The following is a 24,687-nucleotide window of genomic DNA, read 5'->3' as shown; positions in this document are numbered from 1 at the left end:
GAAGAACCAGTGAGCAATTTGACAAAATAAAAACAATTGGAGAAAAAAGAGGACAAATAAGTAGAAAAAAAAATTTAAAAAACAGATACATAAAATGGGACCAGAATTGACTAAATGAACACCTTACTGTACTGAAGGAGACTAGAAACTAGCAATTGAGACTATAAACTCATTATGAAAATGCTTATTTTGGTAGCAAAGCAGGTGAGAATAGATCAATTTTCTGATAAACCTTTATACAGCTGGTCAACCACAAAAGTCGCCCCCTGCTGGCTATTAGGGAGAATGCAGATTTGAAAAAATTTTGCGTTAATTTTGGTTTTCAAAATAACACTACTTACTTTTGAACTGATCAGTTTCCAGTCTGTATGCGAAGATAAGCTAAGTCCACATATAATAGTAGTATATTGATGTTCTCATTTACCTCTGAACCACCTCAAGGACGGAACAGAACATGTGTTCTCCGCCTACATTACATCAAATACTCTCAAAACCTTCTGCTCGATGGAATAACAATAACAGCAAAACAATGGCCACTGAAATATATTCATCACGCAGACTCGTGAGTTAGACTGGGAAGTCCCATGGAAGACAGCAGCGCCAGCCCCAGTCAAACGCTAAGGGGACGTTATAGGTGATGGATGGAGTCTTTGACTTCCAGTAGAAGTGGCATGATGGCCTGGCATCTCTCTGAAGTGCTCCGCTCGCATTGTGACCAAATCCTGTTATGTCCCTGTTTCATTGTGGTGACAGCATGAGGAATGCTTGGTTTTGTTCTCCCCACTGTTGCTATCCATCATCTGTGGAGAAAGAGAAAGAGAGCACAGTGGCACTTTGCTTTCCACCTCCAACCCACACGCACACACACACACACACACACACACACACACACACACACACACACACACACGCACGCACACACACACACACACACACACACTCCTCTCTTTCTCTGCTGAGACATCCTGTCTTTGCCACAGCTCCGGCCCCCTCCTTTTCATCTACACGTGTGTTGTTAAATTATCTCTCCTGTTTTTCACATACTCCACACTCCATTCCAGAGGAGCTCTTTTTATGGGCCATGTGAAAGGACAGAAGAGGAGGTATGTGCTGCAGCTCTATTCAGAAACACTTAGCTCGTAAAGACAGCCTACCCTTCCCCAATCAATCCACTACTTAAAGGCGGATGTAATTTGAGCTCAGTCAATGTGCTTGGTGTTGAAAGCATCCTGCCTGGTTTTCCTAACCTGGAAAAAAAAAGAAAAAAAAAAACACACTAATGTCCAAGCATCTAATTAAAGCTTGAGTCTCACTTGATCACATTCTGGAGCGGTCAATGGGTGGGTGAGGGGGGTGTAATAGTTTAATTACCCCCCTTTTCCTTCCCTTCAACGTGGTTAAAGCTAATATTTAATTAGAAAATAAACAGAAAACGGAGGCCTTGGTATCCAATCATGATCAATGAAGCAGAGCCAGGACCTATATTGTAATAAGAGGGGAAACTCCCAGTTTATATTGCCACATAAAAGAATCATAATTAGTCAAACGTAATTAGCGGAACATTACAGAATTATTAGGCTGCACAGCAATGCCTTTCATGCTTGTGTGAAGAAAAAGCAAGGAGACGACTAATCAATGAGCTAATCATTCCACTGATATGTGTAGTGTTTATATACTGGTGCGAACCTTCCTCTTCTTTTACTGTAACACAATACTGTGCCTCACAATCACAATAGCTTTGTCATTCTCTATTCATTTCTTTACTAGGCAATCAGATTTAAAGGTTAGTAAAAACAACCCATCTGAGTATTGTTATCGCTGTCAATAAGGATGAAAAATAATAACCGGTGTGTGGATATTTATTGAGGAATATCCCACCTCGGGGAAAGTATACAGACACGCTGTTATTCTGTTGGCTAATAAGCATCCAGGACTCGGCTCTGCATGTGAGTGTGTGACAGTGTGTATGACGCAAGCTCAAGTGTTGAGATCTTATCTCATAAAGAGGCTTATAAATGTACAACTATCTCATGTCACATAAAGGAGCCCACTGATTTATTCCTATTGATCAACTGCTGGGGGCCGAGACAGCCTTGTAACGGAAATCAACACTCCCTCACAGCCAAGGCAGCCTGACTGCACCGAGACATATGCACACAAGTCGTCTGCCGGACCACGAGGATTAAAATGGAAATTATGCATGATTTATCACGCTTCACTTGAAAGTAACTCCATGAAAAGAAATGCAGCGTGTATACCGCAGGAGAGACTGGCGGACAGGTGGACACACGGAAACGCATGAATATTGCAGGTGGAAACTGCACGAGCACTCCATCCCCAACTTTGGCGAGCTTTTAAAAAACAAGCGGAGTAAACTGACACCCAAGTTTGCTCAGTGTTTATGTGACATCACAGCTGACCAGTGCTAGACAATGACCCTCAACCTGTCTCTGTATGGTGCCCCAGAGGTGTCATAAAACCTGGGCAGGGAGCTTTGCTTGGGATGACAGAGTGCCAGGCGCTCTCCCACCAGGACCTAATTTCCCCCTGTGAAAATGGATAGCACGTCCATAGCGTAGCTTAGTTTAAAATGCAAAATGTGGACATTATCTGGCATGGAGATTCAGCGGCATCCATCACACTATGCTAATGCAGCCCAGTGGTTAAGATATTCTAATGTAAGCCACCCTGGAGATGTAGAGGAATTAACACAAACAGAGCAGGGCGGCGGGAACACAGAGGGGTCAGGAGATAGGACAGGGGAGCTACTGGTGAGACAGGCACTGCCACACACACGCGCACGCACGCACACACACACACACACGCACACGCACACGCACACACACACACTGGCTCCAATAAAATCAAGCACACAATGTTTCTGAGCATGTGCACAGCCAGACATACTCATACACACTCATTTACTCATCTGTACACACACACACACACACACATCCCATCCATATGCACACATGCTTTTTCAAACACACTAGCATACACCAAAATGTACATGTTAGAATTTGCGGAGTGAAAGGCAATGTCATCTCTGATAGATCTAAATTCACAGTAGTATATTCAAATAGACATGATTCCTTTGTGGTGTTAAAAGCGGCTAAGAACCCACTTTTGAATTCACCATCTGACAAATTTCACTTCTTGCTGCCATATCCAATTCGTTCCCCATTCACATTCCCCCCCACCCCCTGGCCGGTGTATTGTTTCCATTCATATTACAGCTGGAGGAGCAGTGAGGTTGTTTTCCCATCCTGTTGGCTGTTTGGGACTGTGCAGAGTCCCAGCAGAGTTATTTTCCTCAGCTTAGTCGCGCTCATGAAAGCCCTGTCCCAGTCCCCTGCTCTGCCTGCCAGAGCTGTAAGGGAAGGCATTATTATCATTATATTAATGTGACATTAATTGCTTTTACTTTTTCACTCCATTAAGTGTGCTCTATCTCTTTGGGAGCCTGGCCAGATGGTTTATCACTTCCCGTGCTGTTGGTAGCACCATTAATGGGCTAAGACACTGGGCTATAAAATAATTGCGCCGCAGTGTTGGAAATGTTCATCGTGCTAATTGAAAAGTAATTGCGGAGGTATAGTGCAACTGTCACACCATAAAAGCCTGTCATAGGAGAGGAGGAGGGCTTTCTTGTAAAAGGCTATTGTTTGCAGTCATACAGTACAGCAAGTGGCCAAAGCAATGGAGGAACAGCCTTTATGCTAAATGTTAACAGGGGCAATGATCCATTGAAAACATGATTCTTTTATTCTCTACCACCTCACATATTAACGTAATAAATAAATCACAGCAGGACTCTTTTATACTGTAGTGATTTACTTTATCTTAGTGATTTGTTATGTCTGTAAACCATGTCTACATATTGTAAAATTAACACTCTGAGCAGCAGTATATGAGTCAATTAAATGGGTAAAGTGACAATTAACAGTTGGGGAAAACTACAGTGCAGGAAGGTGATGTTACAGGGGAGTGGCATGAGTTTAAACTGCATATTTTATAGCAGTAATTCCTGTAAACTATTGTTTTAAAACAGGGACTGTGGGGAGCAAAGCATACATTCTCTCTTCTGTTTGAACTGTGCCTCCTCATGCGTAATCTAACCTACCAGTGTGTGTGTACAGTTAGTGGATCTGATATACACATGCTGCGTTGTGCACTCCCATGGGTAGTCACCTTTAATAAAACACTTGCATCTGCATGCCCGATTCTCCACTATACCATATATCTCAGTGAGATATAAATCAGAATTACAATTTCAATAACCACAGCGCCATCAGTAATGAGATATGATTTACTTCTAATGAACTTTGGATATTACAATGCAGAACCAAGAGTATTAAATCGTTAAAGTGTTAATGTAACATTATAAAATGCCATTAAGCCGGCAATTAATCAGCTTGAAAAATAAAAAGGAAGGGTTTAGATTTCTCATTTCTTTGGTATAGTGAGCGTTGAGAAATAAAACTATTCAACGCTGTAACCCCTGACCTGGATGAGGACGCTGTGAACTTTAGTCTTGACACTTGAAGTTGCATCAAAATAATATGTAAAGTGACAAACATTCAAAATAATGTGCCATAAACAGATTCATGAGGTGGTTCTCTCGAGGCTTGGTGATGTGGGACGTATGAGGATGCTGCAAACAGAGGGGTCCATAGTTTGTGTCCGTCCCTGTATTGATGGAAGCTTGTTATTTGAGGTGACGCTGTGGGTTAACGGAAGGGCCGGTGGGCGTTCGTTTAAGCCGTCATTACTAAAACAAAGCAGCCTCTCGCTGCTTATCAGCCCCTCATCGACTCCCTTTCCAGGCCCTGTCGCCTGGCCAATCCAGCGTATTGACACTCATTGACTGGGACTTGAGGAAGAACAGGATGGTGAACTTGTCTAACATGGATCAGGGTCAGGGCAAGGGACATAGGATGGGGGTGTTTGTGTGTGAGACCCCCGCATTCTCCCTCATGGATCCAATAGTGCTGCGTGTGCTCCAAATCAATGACATGGGGAGAAAATGAGGCCAGAAATTGGAGTGATTGGTCCCAACAGTTATGATGCACCGTTCATTGATGTGTTTACACTTTTCAGCCTTTTCTGCTTCCAAAGTGGTTGCAAACAGCATATAGACCGTAAACCAGGGGTCACCAACCTTTTTGAACCTGAGAGCAACTTCAAGGATACTGAGTAGTACAAAGGGCACCTTGTTTGATACAAACTTCCTCAATAGCAAACTTGCGCCATCATCTTTAAACAATAATAATAATAATGAAAGTAATATGTAAAAAGACTGTCTGATCACATTTATGTTAATTATTCCTTACAATAATTATTAACAACGATTTCCACAACAATGACGGTAGGAAGCGCACACACACACACACACACACACACACACACACACACACACACACACACACACACACACACACATATGGGAATCTGTTCCAATATTTAAAAGTCAGAGGTATCCCATCTCTGAAACTTTGGTAAATATCTTTCTTGGCAGTTTTGTATGAATCAGCATAATTGCAGTATTTTGTTCAAAATCACACCAGTTACATTTCTGTGCAAATTGTCACTTCTAACATTTTTAGGAAATCATTAACTGTCATCAAATCAGGCTTCATTTGTGCAAACTCCTACCTTTGTAACATTTTTGAACGATTCATGAACTCTGTCCCATATTTGTACAAATTATCAGTTATGTCAGGAAAAAAATCAACTCTTTCACATTTTGAAATGAATCCTATCACATTAGTACTAATCACCAGCATTTTTCACCAGCATTGCAACATTTTTAACAGATCATAACAAATCATTACATGTTTTCAACAAATTATTTTTTACATTTTTGTGTAATGGCACGGTGTTGTGAATGACAACATGTTACCTCTTTCTTTGTCTGTAAATGTGTGTTAGTGGGAAGCCTGGCATTGCAGAGCTTATAATGTCTTACCTTTACCTTGCAGCTCACAGTTCAGATGGTTCAGTTTCCCAGTGATGTCTGTTAAAAATGCAAGGGCAAGAATCCACTCAGTGTCCTCAAGCAGCGAGGTGTTTTCCCCTTTGGACTGCATCAACTCTTTGATTTCAGCCAGCAGTGACAAAAAACGCTGCAAAACTGGTCCCTGCTGATCCATGGGGTTTTTGTGTGTAGTAACAGGTCACCATGATCAGCTAACAGCTCCTCCAGCAGCATCTTCAATGTCCTGGTTGTTTGGCTTTGGAGCCATTTATGATCTTCACGACACGAGTCATCAAGATGATCAAATCCGGCCACTTTTGTACATACATATGTCCTGCTGGTGAATGATGCAGTGGTAATGTAGGAATGTTGGGAAGTCTGGATCACCTCTGCATCGTACAATGAAGCCTGCATGGCGACCCGTCATGGAGGAGCTCCGTCTGTCGTAACTGAAACAAGCTTTTCTAATGGTACATTTTTCTCCACGAAGAAACTTTTCGCCACGTAGTAGACGTCAAAGCTGCCTTTAAGTCCCGTGTTTTTCCTGTTCGTAATGCGCATACAGTCTATGTGCTACCAGGTGGCTAGTTAGCATGGAAGCTTTATAGCGGCTAAAGTAGCATCTCTCCACACTGTGCCGCTTTGCCGTCGCAATAGTCGCCCCGCAAATAGGACACATACATTTATCTTTCACTGTCGTGAAAAAGAACTCTTCCTCCCAGTCATCGTGAAAATAGAGTTTTTCTCTTTCACTTCTCTGTCATGTTTTGGGGGTAAAAACCACATCTAGCTTCCCGAAGCGCCTGCGTCCGGACGCTTCAGCAGAGTGATGTGGTGGTTGGACATGCGCAGTGAACTTTGACTCGGACAAGGTCAAAGTTTATTTACACCGAAGACATTTTTGTTTTTTAAAAAAAATATAATAAATATTGTAATTTAAAATCTGTATTAATGTAAGCATTTCTGATTTAAAAAGAACAGCAACTATAATTTTTATAAGGAATTTCGTGGTGACCAGTGTTATTTTTAGAACATGTGTAGGGCAACTCACATGGTCTCTGCGGGCAACCAGGCGCTCATGGGCACCGTGTTGGCTACCCCTGCCGCAAACCCTGTGTTCATGTGATGTGTGTTGCTGTAAGGAGGAAATAAATTCTCTGCAGGTCACGCAACCGGCATGAACTGTGAGCCACCTCAACCCTTCACCCAATTTCCCCTCCCTCCATCGCTCTCTCCTCCTTCCAAGGTCAATATCCTCAACAATTAGTCCGAGGAGGAGGAGGATTTGAAGCATGGTCTCACCCTCTACAAATGCCCCCTCAAGGGCTTTGGGGGGCAGCAACGGTATGTCAGACTAAAGTGAAAAGTGTACCCATTCCCTCTTTATGTCTCCATTTGCCACCCTCATTAGGGCCATTCATGAGCACTTAGAGGCCCCCTCCACATCCACACATCACCCTGGTCAGGTCAGCCTTCTCTTGGACGCACCTTTCCCAATCAAATAACTATCATTAAAAGTCCGTGTGTGTGTGCATAAAAGAAAGGCAGACGGAAAGCAAGAGAGGCCGCCACCAACATTCTTGTATCCATATAGTGCGATCATACTAATGTAATATTGATTGGCCCCAGTCGCCACGGCACCAGGACAATAGTGCAGCCTTTCTGGCCACTGGTCAGTCTCCTGCTCTACTTTGCCGGCCACATGATCCATACTTTGGCATACTAAAAGGCACGGCTCTCTGCGCGTTTAGCCGTGTAACCTATAAAGCGACAGAGGACAAAAATCGAAATGTATTCATAAACTTCATCCTCAAAGTGTCAGATCAGTGCAGCCGTAAATCTCCAGCTGATCCTCTTCTCCACTCCTTTTCTCTCTTTCTCTAAGAGACGCCCGCTGGCCTGTCAAGCCTCAAAGGGAGAGAAAACAAGAACGGGGCAGTCGTCGGGGAGCAAGAAGAGTGTGAAAATACAGCGAGGTGAAGCAAGTACAAATGTTGAGCTCAGAGAAACTAGTCCCCTGTGAGTCCGTGTGCAGCGTTACAGAAGAAAGAAAGAAAAAAAATGAGACAGTATCATTACATTCAGCTCAGGATGTGCTGTTTGTTCTCGCAGCCACTTTTTCTCACATGGAGAAACTTCTGAATATTTGGTACAAAACACAGTGATGAGTTGACGTCATTTTGAATTCCATATATCTGACACATTTTCTTCAGTTGTTTGGTCTGGACAGCTGTCCCCTTCCATCCACCGGACCACACACACTCTCAGAAAGAAGGGATTTTCAGCTGCAAAAATCACAGCCCTGGAGAGAAATGTGTTGACGGCAGGAAGCCTCCGAGTTTCTTGATGTCTCAGCTGCCTGAAAACAAAGAGCACAGGCCTCCATTTTTGATTCAAGTGAGTGATTTGCATAGAAAAGTTCATAAGCACGGGACATAAGGATATGGTCATAAAAGAGGGCAATAAAAATTTTAACTATGACAGAATATTAAAAGTGGCAGTAAATTGAAGGCAGGCTGCAGAATGACCCTTGTAGAGTGACTTCCTCGGTTGGGACTGCTAATCTCAGCGTGTGAGAGGGGCACTCACTGTACACAGAGAATAAAACATCTCCTGCCGACCCCTGACAGATATGGTTGTCTCTCACACTTTCATCCTGCTGGATAGTTAAGATTTAAGATAATGACACAACGACTTTCACGTTGATGCCGACATTGAATCTTTTTAAGAGGCCTCCTGCTGCCGAGCCGGGACGGCCTGTCAGCCACTGGCAGTGAAAGAGTTGAATGTCTTGCGCATACTCGTTTCCCGATGTCAGGAAGAAATTGTTCGTAACATCGGCCCCTCACACTTGTCTCAACTCATTTATTTCAGCCAAGGTCTGCGGATATAAATAAAAGGAAATGTTACTGGAGCATTTAAACTCGGCGCCAGCCTTGAGACCAGTAATGTAACCACATATCATCAAAAGTGCTGAATCTCCCTTTGTCACCACACATGACATGCAATTCCTCCAAACATATTCATGTTTGTTGCCATTCATACAAATAAATAATCACAGAAAGCCAGGACAGCCCTTTAAAGCTGACCTCTACAGTAATACTGAGTGTCCATCAGATTTATCCTGAGGCCACTAAAAATAGAAATTATTTGCCACCCACAAGCGTTTTCTCCAACACACTCGAGGCACCGAGCGTCTTCTCAGCTGGATTTAAAGGATTTATCTTGAATGCAGTTCAACAGGTGGTCCATAGATGGAGCTCTTCTCATTAGAATATGCATTACATTACATTACAAGGCTGTCCTGGGGTAACTGTGTGCTGTCCTTCATTCTTCAACAGCATCCAGAGTGCTGAGCTGCACTGTGGGCTCTACCTTTACCTGCCCTCTGCGTTGGCACATTAAAGGGGAAACAAACATGCTGCCTTTTTGATGCAGAATTGTTGAGATGAATCTGACTTAAATGGATCCAGTGTCCATTTTAGTTGTGTTTCTGTGCCTTACTTAACACACCGGACCCCTTGTGAGTGAGTGTCAAACCACAAACCACCGGGTCCCCGGAGCAGTATGACTTAATTGAGCTATCCTGGGAAATCTAATTACAATAATGCACAGAGGATTGTGTAATATTCCCTCTGCTCCTGCTCTAACACCTATCCCTCACACATGCACGCACTCTCACGTGCTCACACAGGCACACACACACACACACACGCAAACACACACACACAGATAAAATGAGAGGGAGGGCCAGAGAAGGCGTACAGATACGTTGTGGATAGGCACAAACTGCAACAACCGTAAAACATTTCACGGGAGATGTTTTAATCATGATTCATGGGCCTGTAAACCTTTAAATAGCAGTCAGTCAGATGTGCTGGGCAGTGAGGACAAAACAATGACAGTGTTATATGCTCAAAGAATGAGGTACGTATATGGGGACAAAATAAAGTTTATTTCAAATCATTTTATATTTTTACAGTTTCCCAAAGTTTGCGACAAACAGTGAGAGGAAAGAGTTTAGATGAAGGTGGGCAGGTGACTTGAGAGAACAATATTAGAATGATGGCGCACTTAATTTGCTCATTTGATACTACACTGTACAGCTGGGCAATGATCATTGCCATATCACTGTAGAGAGTTACTGAGCAAATCACAGCAATTCAAATGCGGCCATATGCAGCGTGTGTCAGTGCTGGTTGGGTCTACAGACAAGCTATAGAACACATACACACACACTGGATTTCCAAAATAATTTATCCTGTGACCATCCTCACTGACAGTGTTAATTACACTGAGAAGTGTCCTAAAATGCCTGCAGATATGTGAGCTTTTACTACACAAACACAACATAAAGACTCCTGTAGCTGCACACTGAAAATCCTGATGCTTGTCAGGCTCAGTTAGAGGCAGCCCTCGTGTTCGGAACAGTCTGACAATGAGAGGCGCTTTTAGTGGCTGCATTTTTCACTTACACAAGTGGCACTAAACCCAAATGAATGAAGAAAAAAAAAATAAGCGGATGCATTTTTATGATTGTGATGAGTTCTCGTGTGTAAAAACCAAAATATATCAAAGGCTTGAAAAGCAGATGCGATTCGTGTATGGATCCTTATAATGTCAATACGTATTTATGAGGTCTGTTTGTGATTGAGTGCAAGGTCAAAGGGACACAGTGGGAGAGACTAAGAGGGGGGTTGCTACTGTGCCCAAGGCCATACCCACGCAGACGGACACCATATTGAAATTAGCAAATGGACTGCATAGTGTCGCTTGCTGCCCCATTTGCGGTCTCCTCTTCTCAGGGTGATATACAGATGCACCCAGCGAGGGGACATCACTGTTTCAGTGGGGCAGCAGGGTGGGGTATAAAGGGGGGGGGTGGCTAACCTCCCCACTGTCCTAAAACGAAATGGGTCGAGTCTTATTTATTTACAGCATGTTTTGCACTCATCCCATAACACTGTAAATTACCTGCATGGTCAAGGCTCCTTTCTCAGGCAAGGAGAGAGGAGAGAAAAGGCCATAAAACATGTGATCTATTTGATATTTAATTCAGGAATCACATATGATCTGTCAATTTCCATATATCACGCTTTATGAGTCATATTTTAAATACAAAATCACGTTTATGAATATAAATGTGTGAATTACGAGCGGTCATATGTGTTATATGATGTACAATATGTCTATAGGCCCGAGACGGAGTGTCTTACCAATATTTATGAGAATTCTATAGTATATCTCATAAGAGGATAAGGGATGGGTGGTTTCCTTGTTGGCTGGGGCTTTACGCGGTTGATCATGTGTCTATTTTTCCCTTCACATGCACTCTCATCACGCTGTTTGACTCCCTGTTCATCTCCCTCTGAAATGACAGGAAAATGATAATAAGGATGGTCATGATGTAAAATATGATGCAGCACATTCTACGATAAGAAATGGAATTTAGTCGTATAAAACGTGGAGTTCGGTTTGTGTGATGCAGGAAAGCTTGACACTCACTCGAACTTAATTATACGGCAAAGCAGGAGTGGAGACAGTGGGCTCAGTGTGTGTGTGTGTGTGTGTGTGCGTGTGTGTGTGTGTGTGTGTGTGTGTGTGTGTAGAGAGAGAAAGAATTCCATCAGAGCGAACTCTCTTGGGATCAGACCTGGTCTCTGGCTCAAAAAAGGCAGGGGCCTCCTCCATTATGGCAAACAAGTGCATTTGCTTTAAGGCCAGTGGAGATTTCTAACCTTTGCTTGACATACCGAAAAGGTCAGGCCCATCCGTGGCCTCCCTCTGGAGTTGAGCCTGACCATTTCCTCCCTGCTCCTTGGACCCCTGGAAGTCTACGGCACCATGAATCCCAGGATCCACGGTACCAACAAGCACAGATTTGTGTTTCTGCTTTCACAGCTCACTCATTTTGAAGACTTTATCACAATATTTAGAAAGATATTAAACGTGCAATTCGCAAATCTACTAAAATCATGCCTATATTTGTTTTTAAAAAAAAGGGGAAAATTCATAAAAGAGATGCAATTCTAATGTCAGATTCTGGTTCTAAAAGCATAGAGCAATCACACCTGCACACTCAGATGAAGCAAATGTCTTAATATAATTCCAAACACAGGCCCCGACACAGTAATAACACTGTAATTGTGTTAAACGCCTGTGAAGTGAGCACACACAGCACCCTGTGTGAGTTTTTCTCCATTTGATGGACGTATCCATGCTTATCAATGTTCCTTATCTCCCTTCATTATTTCCAAACCAGTGGTTAAATTGGAAAAGCCCATAAGAACGTGTGAATACATGGCAGAGGCAATAAAACAGTAGGGAGAGGAGCCCCCCCACATCCCACAACAGTGTTTTCCTTGGATGGAGGGAGATACATTCGGCAGATAGTTGGAAATATTTCTGCTCCCCCCACAGCTTCATATCAGTGAGCAGCACAGATAAAGATACAGTTGGGTAAATAAATCTCAAATGAAGGAACAAAACCCTTCACATGCAGTTATCTGTGTGTGTGTGTGTGTGTGTGTGTGTGTATGCGTGTGTGTGTGTGTGTGTGTGTGTGTGTGTGTGTGAGTATACAGTTTATTACCTACCTGCTCTCTCTCGGCGCTTGTGTTCCTACAATGTTCAAGTGTGTTGGAGAACACAAGTGCGCTGATTTCAGCTAAAAGTGGCATTTTCTCTGCAATGCTGGAGGGTCAGCGCGGTCTCATCCCAACTCGTCTTGTGTGGTGTCTTCTCTCGGGATCCTTTGGGACGTGTTCTCAGGGGGTTTTGCGGATTCGCCTAATTTTTATACCGCTTATCTGAAACAGTGAGACTCGCTCATGCAGCACCAGAACCGTAGTTTGGCCCAGAAACAGACGGGAGTCATTTAAAAAACACAAGGATCCATATAATATTTCCCATTTTTGTTCCAGATTTTTTTTTTCAGACACCTACAGTAGAATGACATCAGATCAAAATGGGTATTTAAACTGTACTTATGCTCAGAGTCTCTCCTTTCACTGTATGATTGCATAATGGTCTGATGAAAAATGTAACCAGAGCAATTTGACAAACTGGGACAAAGGTCTGCTGACGGCCATTAGGTTTTTTAGGACAGCAGCTCAACCATGCATTAAGTGGTGAGGAGAGCTGGACTGTAACCTGATAAATGCACTTAAAACAGTGAAGATGGACAATGAGAGGGCGAAATCTCAGATGGCCTGGTCTGTGTGCCTGCTAGGCACTTTGACAGCCTATTGATCAGCCAAAGAGAGTCTTGGGCAGGGTCAGAGGTGTGGGGATGCATGGCTCAGATACTGCTAGTGGGACAGGTACAGCACAGCACTAACCAGGATATCTATTAGGAAATAGATCTACTCTTAAACCAATTGCATTGTCCTTTTGTTGAAGATGGGACGTGCTGTTGACTGCTGCCATTCACAGTTTCCTCTGCCAAGACGGGCGAATATTCTTGTCCAATATTATACACAACAACAATATAGCAAACCGTCTGCCTTTGGAAATTGATGTGACGTAACGTTTCTGTCGGGGACATTGATAGCCCACGGTTGTGAAAATGCCCAGCTCCTGTTATTGAATAGTAATAGGCTTGTCGGCCGGTGCCTCCAATTTCACAAATGGAGCAATAAATACACATAACAGAATCAGTGGAACAATAAGAATGCCCATAAAGAACGGTTGCGCCTCAAAAACAAGGAGGAGAGCTCGGAGAGGAGGCGAAGGGAGACGGAAGGGAGGGTCAAAAGAAAATCTGACAAAAGAAAAGAGATGAAAAGTGTGCGTATATGTGAGACAGAAACAAGGAGAGGGAGAGAGAGAAAGATGGTGGCCCACTCTTCATTTCTGTGCCACAAGCTCTCCTGGGCATTTACGTGCTCCGTTTTCAACCTAAGTGTAATTTGAGCCCTGGGTTGATACAAAGTGTATGCAGCAGCTCTGTTCAAACCCAATCACTCACCCTGACGTGTAATCCTTTCCCTCACCATCATCAACGTTGCTTTGGGAATAATGAAACACACTTAAGCAATACACAGCAGTCATACAGCTGCGAGCGGGGCCGCATCTTGATGAGATGCCTCGTAACTCTAATGAAAGGTGTTTTGACCTGTCAATGGAGGTAAATGATAGCCTTGCTACTGTATCTGTGAGAAACTTATTGATGGCAATATCTGGTCCAACTGGATGATTTGCATGAGAAATGAGGAGCACATTGCTTTTAAAAAACCAGCGCCCGGCATCATGTGCTCCACATTTGGTTTGCCTCCGCGTCTCCTTTTCTTTCCCTTTCATCCTCAATTTCATCTTGTTTCTTGTCTTGTGATGCCATTGTTTCCACATAGAGGATTATTACAATTAATTGGCTAGCAAGACATTATTTCAAAAAGGGAAATTGGCTCTTATAATTATATAGAGAAGGGAATACTTTAACTCCCTGGAATATCAGCTTCCTGAAATAATGGAGCTACAGCCCCTCGCTCCCCCCCACCTCCATCAGCGTTAGCGTGTCTGTCTGCCTGTTTCCTGTGACGGATCCATTTTCAACAGTTCCCGGCCCTGCAGTGGCTGCGGTTGATTGCTGGATGGTTGGGTGGCCTGCGTGAATCTCTCGCTGGCTTGCCTCACTTACTGCCACCAATCTCTGGTCTTCTGGGAGCTCCAATCTGCTCTTTGTTCTGTCCCATCGCTGAACTTCCACTCAGTGTATCTGTATCTGTGTGTGTGTGTGTGAGAGTGGCCAAATCAGAATGGGTATTTACACCGAGCACAGGGCGGGGTTAGGGTAAGGGCTGCTCCACTGGGTTAATAACTGAGTAGACACACTATACTGGTGGTAGTGTGAGCACAGTAAAGAGCAAATGTGTGTATTATTAGCATGCTGAGGTTTCACCCGCCTCACAGAGCTGCCGGCATGGCTGTTGGCCTAGGAAAGCTGCTACTGTAAACACTGTCGACTGATTGGATACGATTTCTAAAACTTTTCCCTCATCGCGGTTTTCCTGAGAACAGATTTTTAGTCAGAACACAAAAGAATCACAGAGTTCAGTGAGTATTTAATTCATTGATCCTTTACCTTTTTGAAAATCAAAACATAAAAGTTACACAGATATTGGTGATTCAACGATCAGAGATATCAATGTACACCATCGCCAAATGATATATTTCACACCATAAATACTCATAGCACAGAAGCAGGAAATCAGTAACCTGCCCCTGTCTGCAATTTGTCATCAAGGGACCAATTCTGACACACTGATGTTCATATAAACACATACCCGCTTAGTAACCAAAATGGGGGTCACACCCACTGATGGCCAAGTCATATGGTCAATGTGAAGCATGCTTTACCTTTACAAACAGATCTATGAAGAATGAAGGGGAGGAGAAGATCAGTTACTACAATTACAAATATTTTGGCAGGAGCACTGAGGGAGGAGAAGGTTTTTTGATAAAAAAACATGGATGGCTCAGGTATGTCACAGACGTGAGGATGATATAGAGCAGAAAGTGTTGAATCAGAGAAATATTGACAATATGATAATGAGGTAGTAGTCAGCAGGGCGCTGCATACTTTATTTTCAATGGTATTTCGGCAACCTACTGTATTGATGCTGATATATTTACACACGTAGACACATCTTGTAATGTAAGACATGGTGTCTTTTCCTTAACACAGTGTCATATTGCAAGGTAAAAATAATCAAAATTATTATGATTTTTATGGCTGATCATCTTGGGCCACTACAAAATTCTATTTTCAAAGATTTCTTGCAAAAGTTTTCATTTATACTGCACTTTTATTGAAATAAGCACAAAAGTCTTTTATCAGTAGAGCAAATCAAATATAGTTCTGATATACAGGATACATGTTTCTGATTAGAGGGACGTAGAATATGTCACTTAATAGCATACAAATTCTCCCAAATCTAAGTAAAAGCATGCTTTCAGCATGGTTTCAGTCAGAATTGGTCCCTGTTGTATTGCACAACAGTAAAACAACTCAAGTTATAATGTCACCCTCTACAGTGGAGCTTGTTAACTGGACAGCGGCTAGTTAAGTTGGGGAGCAGGAGCAGGAGTGGGTAGTCGCCCTCTATTACGTGGCCAATCAGGCTGCTGTATAAAAAGCCATGCCGGCCACTGGATCAGTGCTAGCCACTGATATCCCAAGCATGGCGGCAACTCTACCCTACTGCAATGTCAGGGATTGCTTTGATCACAGTATCATATTGTTGTGACAGTGCCACAATTTATCACATCACATAAAATCCTTCAGCAGTATAAGCATTCGCCTGCAACACATTCTCTCTCACATGGAAACCAGGGGCATGGATCAGTTAGACTGGACTACAGTATTACTCACACCCAGTGTAATGGCCCTGCAGCTAAACACAGGGAGAAGGGAGTATGAGATCTTTCTCCCACCAGAGATCACACCTTGTACTGACACACTGTTGGGTTGCTGTTACCCTTTGGAGCATGCTGACACTTTGTTTCTTGCATAGCTATTCACATGTGCACGCTCGGGCATCCCGAGTTCTCCTCACAGATGCCTGCCTGCCTGCCCACCTCCTGGCCGGTGGGAAGGGTGTTACTCTGCACTAGCCACTGTGTCAACATGAGGTCAAGAAGAACTGTTCCACGTGTCTACTGTACTCCTGGCGCGAGGCTGCGCAGACAACAACCTCCCGCTGGGTTAAAAATAAACCCAGTGTGAAGAGCCACCACTCGGGCTCTGCACCTGCCATTTACCTCCGTTTGGTCGAAGCCCTATAAATGCAGGCACAGCTATTAAAAGACAGGAGGTGTCTAAAATGGTGAGAGCAGATGCTGGGCACCTTGCTCCCTGTGTGTGGGATGACTCTGCCACAGGCTTAAAGGGGCCCAAAATAGAGTGGTTGACATATGGGCCTCTGATTGTTTGAACATGGAATCTCCTGGACTTCTGCCACTCGGCATAAATCCTTTGATACTGCCACACCAAACCCGCTGATTATCTTTCACCTGGCCTGAATCAGGTCATCTATTTGCATGTTAAGAGGCAATTTCCACAGGCTTAAACAATGACCAAATCGGGACTTCAGTTGGTTGCATGAGCAGCATCAGGACAAACCACTTCAGAAGAGGAGCAACACTAGTGTGAAACAGCAGTACAGCGGTACGTCCCACTAGTGGGACAGAGATACACGCAGGCATGGTCTTTTAGCAACAGCAGCAGTGAAAAGCACATGAAAGTTAACCCCCAACAGCTCCCTTTTATTGCTGAGTTACTACAGAATAAGACGATTGACTATTGTACCTGCCTATGCTAGTTTGGTTAAACATGGGACCAGCAAGTCTTCCAGTCAGAGACAGATCCACAAAGATCACACGGCTTACTGCTCTGGAGAGGTATATCCAAGGACATTTAAACTGATAAGAGTTCACATTAAGGTAACACCTTTAGTTCATTTTTTTTTTCCAGGAGGAGAATAAGAGAAAATGGCCACCAAGTTCACCAGACTTTGAACTGTACACTCAGTCTTCCAAATAATAAATATTTACATATCCTGGTCAAGTCCAGGCAAAAACACAACTGTGAGACAAGTGAGTCTGTTTATCGTTGTTGACACCTCTGCTGTCTTCAGAACAAAATTTTTAGGAACTTTTAGTTTTCTGAAAAAAGAATCTTCTTTATCTTGTTATCAAGATCTGGCAACTGCTTATTCTGAAGACGCTGAGGGACAGAAGGGTCCTTCTTCATATACAGCATGACCACTGACAATTAACAAAAACCAAAAAATTATTACTGTACATAGTATTTCTTATATATTTTTAAATTAATCTGCATCATTTTTATATTTATACTAATAACCAAGTTTTGCATTTGTTCTTTTTTATGTAGTGTCCCAGGGCTCCAGATAGAGGAGGAGTGAGGGAGGTCAGTGTCTGTCCTGCACTCAGTGGGCGTCTCCCTCTCCTGAGAACCCTCAGCCTTGGTTCAAGTCACTTTCTGTATCAGTAATGCAGCCCTCCGCTGTCGCCGTGGCCTGTCAGCCTCCCTCCGATCAGACCTTGGCCTCCAGCATCTCCAAGAAGAGTTTGTGCATGGGCACCTTGCCCTGCACCTTGATGCTGTAAAAGTGCTGCACAGCCTTAGTGGCTGTCTGCCTCAGCAGGGGCAGGGTCATGAGCAGTTTGCCAGCCCGCCGTGGGTCCTCCTGATGCTGGCTGCTCTCGTAGTCCTGCAGGGCCTCGTGGAGAGCGTCCTGAAGCTTCTGGACCGCCTCCATGTCCTCTATGTGCATGGAGTCTGACGGGACGAGAGCACAGAAAGCAGCATGAAAGATTGATGGATTTTCAAATTTGAAAAGAAAAAAAGGGAACTTGTAAGAAATGTAGTTTGCACTTTGAGACACTGGTAATATAACAGCAGTCATGGGAAATGGATTTTTCTAAAACAAAATTAAATCTCATGATTGATCTTTACTGCTCTGTCAGTAGCAGCAAGGTAAGAAACACATTACCAGTATAACTCACGCCCTGACAAGATAAAGAATTGATCATAAAAAAGGAAAAAAACAGCAACAACATCTGCTTTATTTTATTTATATATTTATTCTTTGGCAGGCTGGGTGGGGTATTCATATGGCCCTTGACCACTGGGACTGAAAATCAATGTTATCCTCCAGTAACAATGGCATGAATAGCACCCAATCTCTGCTGAGTGAGTACACGTTAAACACCTCACTGTTCCAAAGGACAGATTGTTTTCAAACACAAAAAAACAAAGAAAAAAAGGGGGGCTCCATTAGAGAATTGGACACCATAAACAAGCGTGAGATGAATACAACACTTGCTTTCAATTAATCTCCTTCCTGCTCCCTCAGATGGGCTTCTGACCATGAATGTGGACAGGAAATCAAACACTTGATTGCTAGATGCAACGAAAAAGCTGAGTAAATAACGGAGATCAATTTTGCCCATTCCAAAAAAGGTCTTGCTTACAATATTCTACTGTGAACAACAAAAACTGTGACTCTCTGTCAGCTTCAGTCTGCCCAAACCTCTCCCACCTCCCGAGCAGTTTTAGAGCAGTCTGCAGTTTCAGTCTGGCTTTCCTCCGGTGTTCCTCACTCCTATAACGTTTCGCTACAGTGCCAGCGTTTTTTACTGATCCCACTGTACATCATGTTACCACACTCCCCTCCAATTCTCGCCTTTTTTTCTGTCTCTGTCCCCTAGCCTCCCCCTCTGTCTCTCTCTCAGGGACAGTCCGGGGTCGAGCTTTCTCTCACTGGTTAACTGGCATCTGGCACTCCGGAGGCAGCATGTCATTGGCTGCCTGACTCGTCTCACCTTGGCGGTGCATATTTTACCACACGGGACAATAAAAGGCAAAACAGATTTCAGGCTTCGCCCCAAATTCATTGACTGGAACAACTGTATTCCCAAGACCTTGAGACATTTCTCACCCTGACGGTTTTCAAATCCACAGTGGTAAAATGAAGTAGGTCGTTTTGTAAAGTGAATGTGGGAGGGGGGGTGGGAAAGGGAGGATGGAAGAACAAAAGGCAAAAAAAAAAAAAAAAAAAAAAATCTCAGATGAGGATGTGGTGTGACATAATTATCTCATGTTCTTTTCACAGAGGCTGCATTCACACCCTAACAAGCTGCATTTTTACAAATCAAACCCATGTTTTGTTCTATTTTTCACACTCGCAGACACACGCACGCAAACACATTTTAGCAATAAACCTGATCTGAACCGTGCTTTAATGGGATGTTTTGCAGCAAAGGGGGAAAAAAAGAGGAGGGAAATAAAAAGAAGGATGGAGACATCTCAACAGATGGGAAGGAAAAGAGGGCAGCAGACAGCGAGCACGCAGTTTGCAGTCATTGGAGGAGGCGTAGAGTTAAAAAAAAAAAAAAAACAACTTTGAAGAAACAATTTCCTCGCAATCCATCAGTGAGCCCACGTCGATCCGATTGATAAACTGCTAATTACAAAATCAATCGCTATGAATTTTCACAGCTGTCAGACAGTGGGGCTCCCGGGAGAGTGATCTTCCAGAGACCTTGTTCTAACGTTCCGGACACCCGCCTCCTCCTCCTCTTCTCTCCCCGACCCCCATCTCTCCTCTCTCCCTCACCCCACCTCCCCTCCAAAGCTCTGTTGTCTGAAAGCAAAGTCCCACCATCAGCATTTTCATTTTTCAACCCCCGAACAAAACAAGGGAAAGCGGCCCGGTGACCCAGGCGTGCATTGATCAGAGCGGGACAGGTCCTGCTTCCTCAAAAGCTGCCTGTCAATAGCAGCGTGCCGTCTTCGCATTGGAACAAACGAGGCCTATCACTCCCTGATACTCATTCCATTCGACTTAACACATTTTATTGACAGCCCCTGTGCTCCTAATGAAATGCTAAATTTATCTCCCGTGGCTGCTGTGCCCTGCAGCTACTGTTATGGAGAAAGAGGAGGGAGAGGCAGCGCTGGAGAAATACCACAACACGGAAGGTGTTCAATTAAAAAAGCTCCCTCCTCCACTGGCCTTATCTTCTCTCCATCTCTCCATCTCACACTACAAACTAAAGGTTACGCTGAAAAACTCCTGAAAAACTAAGAAATGTCATTTCTGAAACTGTGTTAGACAAAACCTAGTTTCTGAATATTACACTGCCTAGTGTGCAACCCTCAGAGGTCCAGTGAGGAGAAAGTAAAATATTCTGAATAATACACATGAGGAATGCGTTGTGACTTTTTAAAACTAAAGGTTTAACTTCAGTGTACTTTTTATATATTGTCTGCATAAAAATGTTTTTCATTTGCTAAATAAAATGCTAAAAGCTTTATTTTTCTCTTCTGTTGTTTTATTTTATGTGCACTGTATTTTTGGTTTAGTTTAATTAACAGCATAGAGTTATATTTCACCTCATATAACATATTTTTTACTAAATCTTTTATGAAAATGAAGAGTAAATAAGAAATAATAAATCTTGGGGTTAAAAAAGTGCAGCAATATAAAAAATAAAATTGTAGTCAATTGTGATTAAATTTTGTTTAAAAAAGTATTTAGATATTGTGCTTTTTGCTAAATTTGATTAACACTGATATTTCTGCCTTTATTAACACCATGTATTATTATTATTATTAATGTAAAAACTTATTTTTTGTGTGTTTTATAATTCAAATCTAGAAATTCCTTCACTTTTCATGCTTAATTATTTAGTTCTTCATTAAAACAAAAAAAAAAATTCTTAAAGTGTTTGCATGCCATATATGACGTGTCAGTGTGTTGAAGATAACCAACCTGAGTTGGCGAGAGCGATGGCTTTGAGGGTTACAAACTCCTCCTTCTCCACTTTGAGCTTCTTATATTTGCGGACCAACTGCAGGATGGAGACGTAGAGGTCAAGCAGGCCTGTCAGCCGTGAGTGCTCCTCGTCCATGATGTAGTCCTCAGCGTACACCAGCTCATCTTCGTACGGCAATGAGCGGAACACGATGCTGAGGATGAGGATCTCCATCCAGGCGCTCTGCAGTAGACTCATCTGGTCTCCCAGAGACAGAGTAGAAAAGCCTGAACGGGAAGAGACAGAAACTATATGACGACAGGATAGCAACATAAATGAAGCAGAGTGTATAATTATAGATGTCACATCTGAAAAAAAAAATTCACACCTTTTACATGACTTAACAAAAGGCTTCTTTATTAAAAAGAATTTACAAAGTAAAAGAAAGTATCTCAAAGTAGAGAGAAAAGTGACACCATGTGATCTTGGAGTTGATCAGTAAAACAAACATGCCTTGGTAGCAGAGAGTGCACGCCAAGGCACATGTTAGCGAGTGGTGTTTAATTTTAAATGCACAGTGGAAGGGCCTCTTTGGAGCCGGTGTCAGAGCACTTGAGTGGGCTTTACTGTAAGTGAGGACAGTAAATCGGTGCAAAGGTCTGGGATACACAAAGCCATGTGGTTACCCCTTGTATCCTGTCACTCTTCTATTGGTGTGAGGGGGATTAGCACCGAGACACATTCTCATTGGAGGGGTTGAGGACATGACATGCACTGTGTAACAGGAGGAGGTGATGAGGGGACGCACACACACACACACATACACAGATACACAAACATGTGTCAACCAGGAAAACAAACAGACACATGTGCACAAGCGGATCGTGACATCTATATGTATGCACATAAATCCATACACATAAAAGCACACACATACACGCAGCACTGAGGGGGTCACATGGTTCAAGCCCAGCCTGAAGACCTGCTTAAAACCAGGGCCACGTTCTTCAGCAGCAGCTGGATGAGCTGAAATTGGCACGGGCGCATCAAACTGCTGTCATTTCCACTCCAACACCTCTACATATGCTCAGAATAGAACATTAAATAAAACAAACTGCTAGATCCCCCAAAGATGAGCTGTGAGAAATTCAAACACATTAAAAAGGGTAAAGGCAAAGAGATGGAGGGACTGAGGAACAGACAGCCAGATAGCCATCTCATCCCTTCTCCCTCCGTACTACCCTTTAGCTGTCAATAAACTGCATGAACCCCCCAACGCTCCCCTCATTCGTTCCCCTCCGTCTCCCACCTCCCCTCCCCCTGCACGGCGTTCCTGCAGGCGGCTCATTCTGACAGCATATTAGGCTCTTCAGCTCCGCCCCTGATTAATATGATTGCTTTTACAAGTTTGCTGTTGCCACACTACCTGCCATTGTGTGATTAAGAGGCGATAGATTACAGTATTGACCAGGGCGCTCACAGCACCTACGCCCCACGTTTTCTCTTAAATATAAATGATCTTACGAGGGTGCAGCCACCAGCCGGATGTTTATCTCCTCCTGCCAGGATGCCGCGAACACACACATACACAAGCAGCCCGAGAAGAATAAGAGCCATAATGAGGAAGCGTGAGAGAAAGTGAAAAAGAAACAGGATGGAGAGAGGGAGAGACAGGCGGAGAGAAAAGAAGAGCCACAGAGAGTAGTACCTCAGTGTTCAATTTCCCTTATCGTGGTGATGACCACTGCAGGGGAAGAGCTGGAGGATACATTAATTAACAGATTGTGATCAGAATGTGAGGGCCTTCACATTTTGAAGGGGAATCAATAGTCAGTAGAATAGAGTGCTAACTGAAAGGTGCGAGTGCCCGGGTGGACCGGTCAGAGGTCTGAAGAGCCCAAATTAGACCCAACAAAGCAAACTGCCGAAAGCACTCAAAACACTTGACTATTATCAGTGACGGCAATAAGCCATATTTTATAAAGCCCTGTGCCATTACACGTATCCAGACGGCATTTTAAAATCCTTTGTTGTGTTATTTCCTTGTCTGCATACGTGGCCATTATGTTGGACAGAATGTGGACTGGCCAGAGAGAAATTGTCATGCAAGCGTGGACGTGGTCTTGATTGCCGCATCAGGTTGGCATCACAATCACAGGCAAGGCTTTGTGTAGCCTTTTAATGCCAAGAAGGACTGAAGCGGAACTAAAACGCTGCTCCCGATATGACAGCCCGTGTGAAGGCCTTGTTCAGGGCTTGTTGAAGTGGCTTTAGAGTTGTTCTGATACAACAGACACCTCTCAGCCATATGCACACATGCAGCCCAGCAGCCTACAATTACCTTTGACGCTAAAAGTCCTTGAATTTAATCCAGTGTTGTGAGATGGAGAGGTAGTGTTTTTCCCCTGTTCCATCCTCTCTCTTCAGGGCCTAAATTATCGCTCCAAATGGGATCTCGTGTCGTTGCCTCGCCTTTTTCCACTCAATTTAATCGAGTAATGAAGTGACTTCCCGACTCTGCAGGTCACACGGCGCTCCGGCCGCCGCGTTCTGAAGGTGGCCCGGTTAAGTGCCGTCGGAGTGGGTGATTTCCTCTAATGAAATATCAATATTTACATCTTCATTTCCAGCCCACTGCCTTGGCGGGGTTTGACCAAACATGACACAATATTGACCAAATCAGAGAGGCCTGTCTGTGCGCTTGAAGGGCCTTTTCCACTCCGCTGCTGAGTGCACCGGTGGATTTCTGCCTGAAAGTCGTTGCAGTCAGAATGTGGGAATAACAACAATGCAGTTCTTGAGTTTTTCTTTGTTTACTTTTACTTAAGCACCCTGCTCAACGAGTGATCATACATTTATGTTTCAAACAGATTTTCACTTCAAAAAATTCCCTGGTGTGACATATTTTATCCTGCATGTGCATCGCTGAAATTCAATCTAGACAAAGGAACAACGGTGATAAAGGAGCTACTCTACATAATCATTCACCTGACCACTAATTTCATCATTAATAGCTCAAAGGGTGCAAACAAGACCACTAAAGACCAGCAACAGAAGCCACAACCATCATCTCTCCTTTTATTTCCCCAAAAGCCCTCGGCTGTGGGCAGGAGGGGGCAGCCCAAACCCGCAGACGGCTGCTTCAAACCCCTTACAGAGATTAATCAGAGCACTGTTTCATCTGCCAGAGCACAGGACGGTCCAAAATGAAATGCTGGAGATTTCTGTTGAGCTGGAGTTCATATTCTATTAATTTATTATTGTTTCCCTCTCCCCGAGGGCCATTAGCGCGGGTAATAAAAAGAGATGTAATTACGAGGCACGGTGGCCCCCTCCAGCTGCAGCCCCCTCGTAACTCACCCTCAATCAGACAACAGAGCAGACAGAGGGAGGGAGAGAAAAAGAAAAAGATGACAAGAGGGAGAGAG

General features: G+C 43.5%; 1 protein-coding gene across 12 annotated transcripts in view; it reads right to left on the bottom strand.

Moving 5' to 3' along the window:
* Positions 1–15,019: 15,019 nt before the first annotated feature.
* The window catches only part of esrrb (estrogen-related receptor beta), a 45,360-nt gene continuing 35,692 nt past the window's right edge, over positions 15,020–24,687 (bottom strand). For all 12 annotated transcript variants that reach the window (XM_055005614.1, XM_055005605.1, XM_055005607.1 and 9 more), the window contains 2 exons: positions 21,277–21,546; positions 15,020–18,278 (listed from right to left, as the gene is read on the bottom strand). In XM_055005614.1, the coding sequence (XP_054861589.1) occupies positions 18,034–18,278; positions 21,277–21,546 (515 nt within the window). In that variant the 3' untranslated portion in view covers positions 15,020–18,033. The remainder of the gene's footprint in view (positions 18,279–21,276; positions 21,547–24,687) is intronic.

The sequence above is a fragment of the Amphiprion ocellaris genome, chromosome 20, assembly GCF_022539595.1.
Source record: "Amphiprion ocellaris isolate individual 3 ecotype Okinawa chromosome 20, ASM2253959v1, whole genome shotgun sequence".
NCBI lineage: Eukaryota > Metazoa > Chordata > Actinopteri > Pomacentridae > Amphiprion > Amphiprion ocellaris.
The sequence above is the reverse complement of the archived record's forward strand: the minus strand, read 5'-3'. Positions and strand labels throughout refer to the sequence as shown.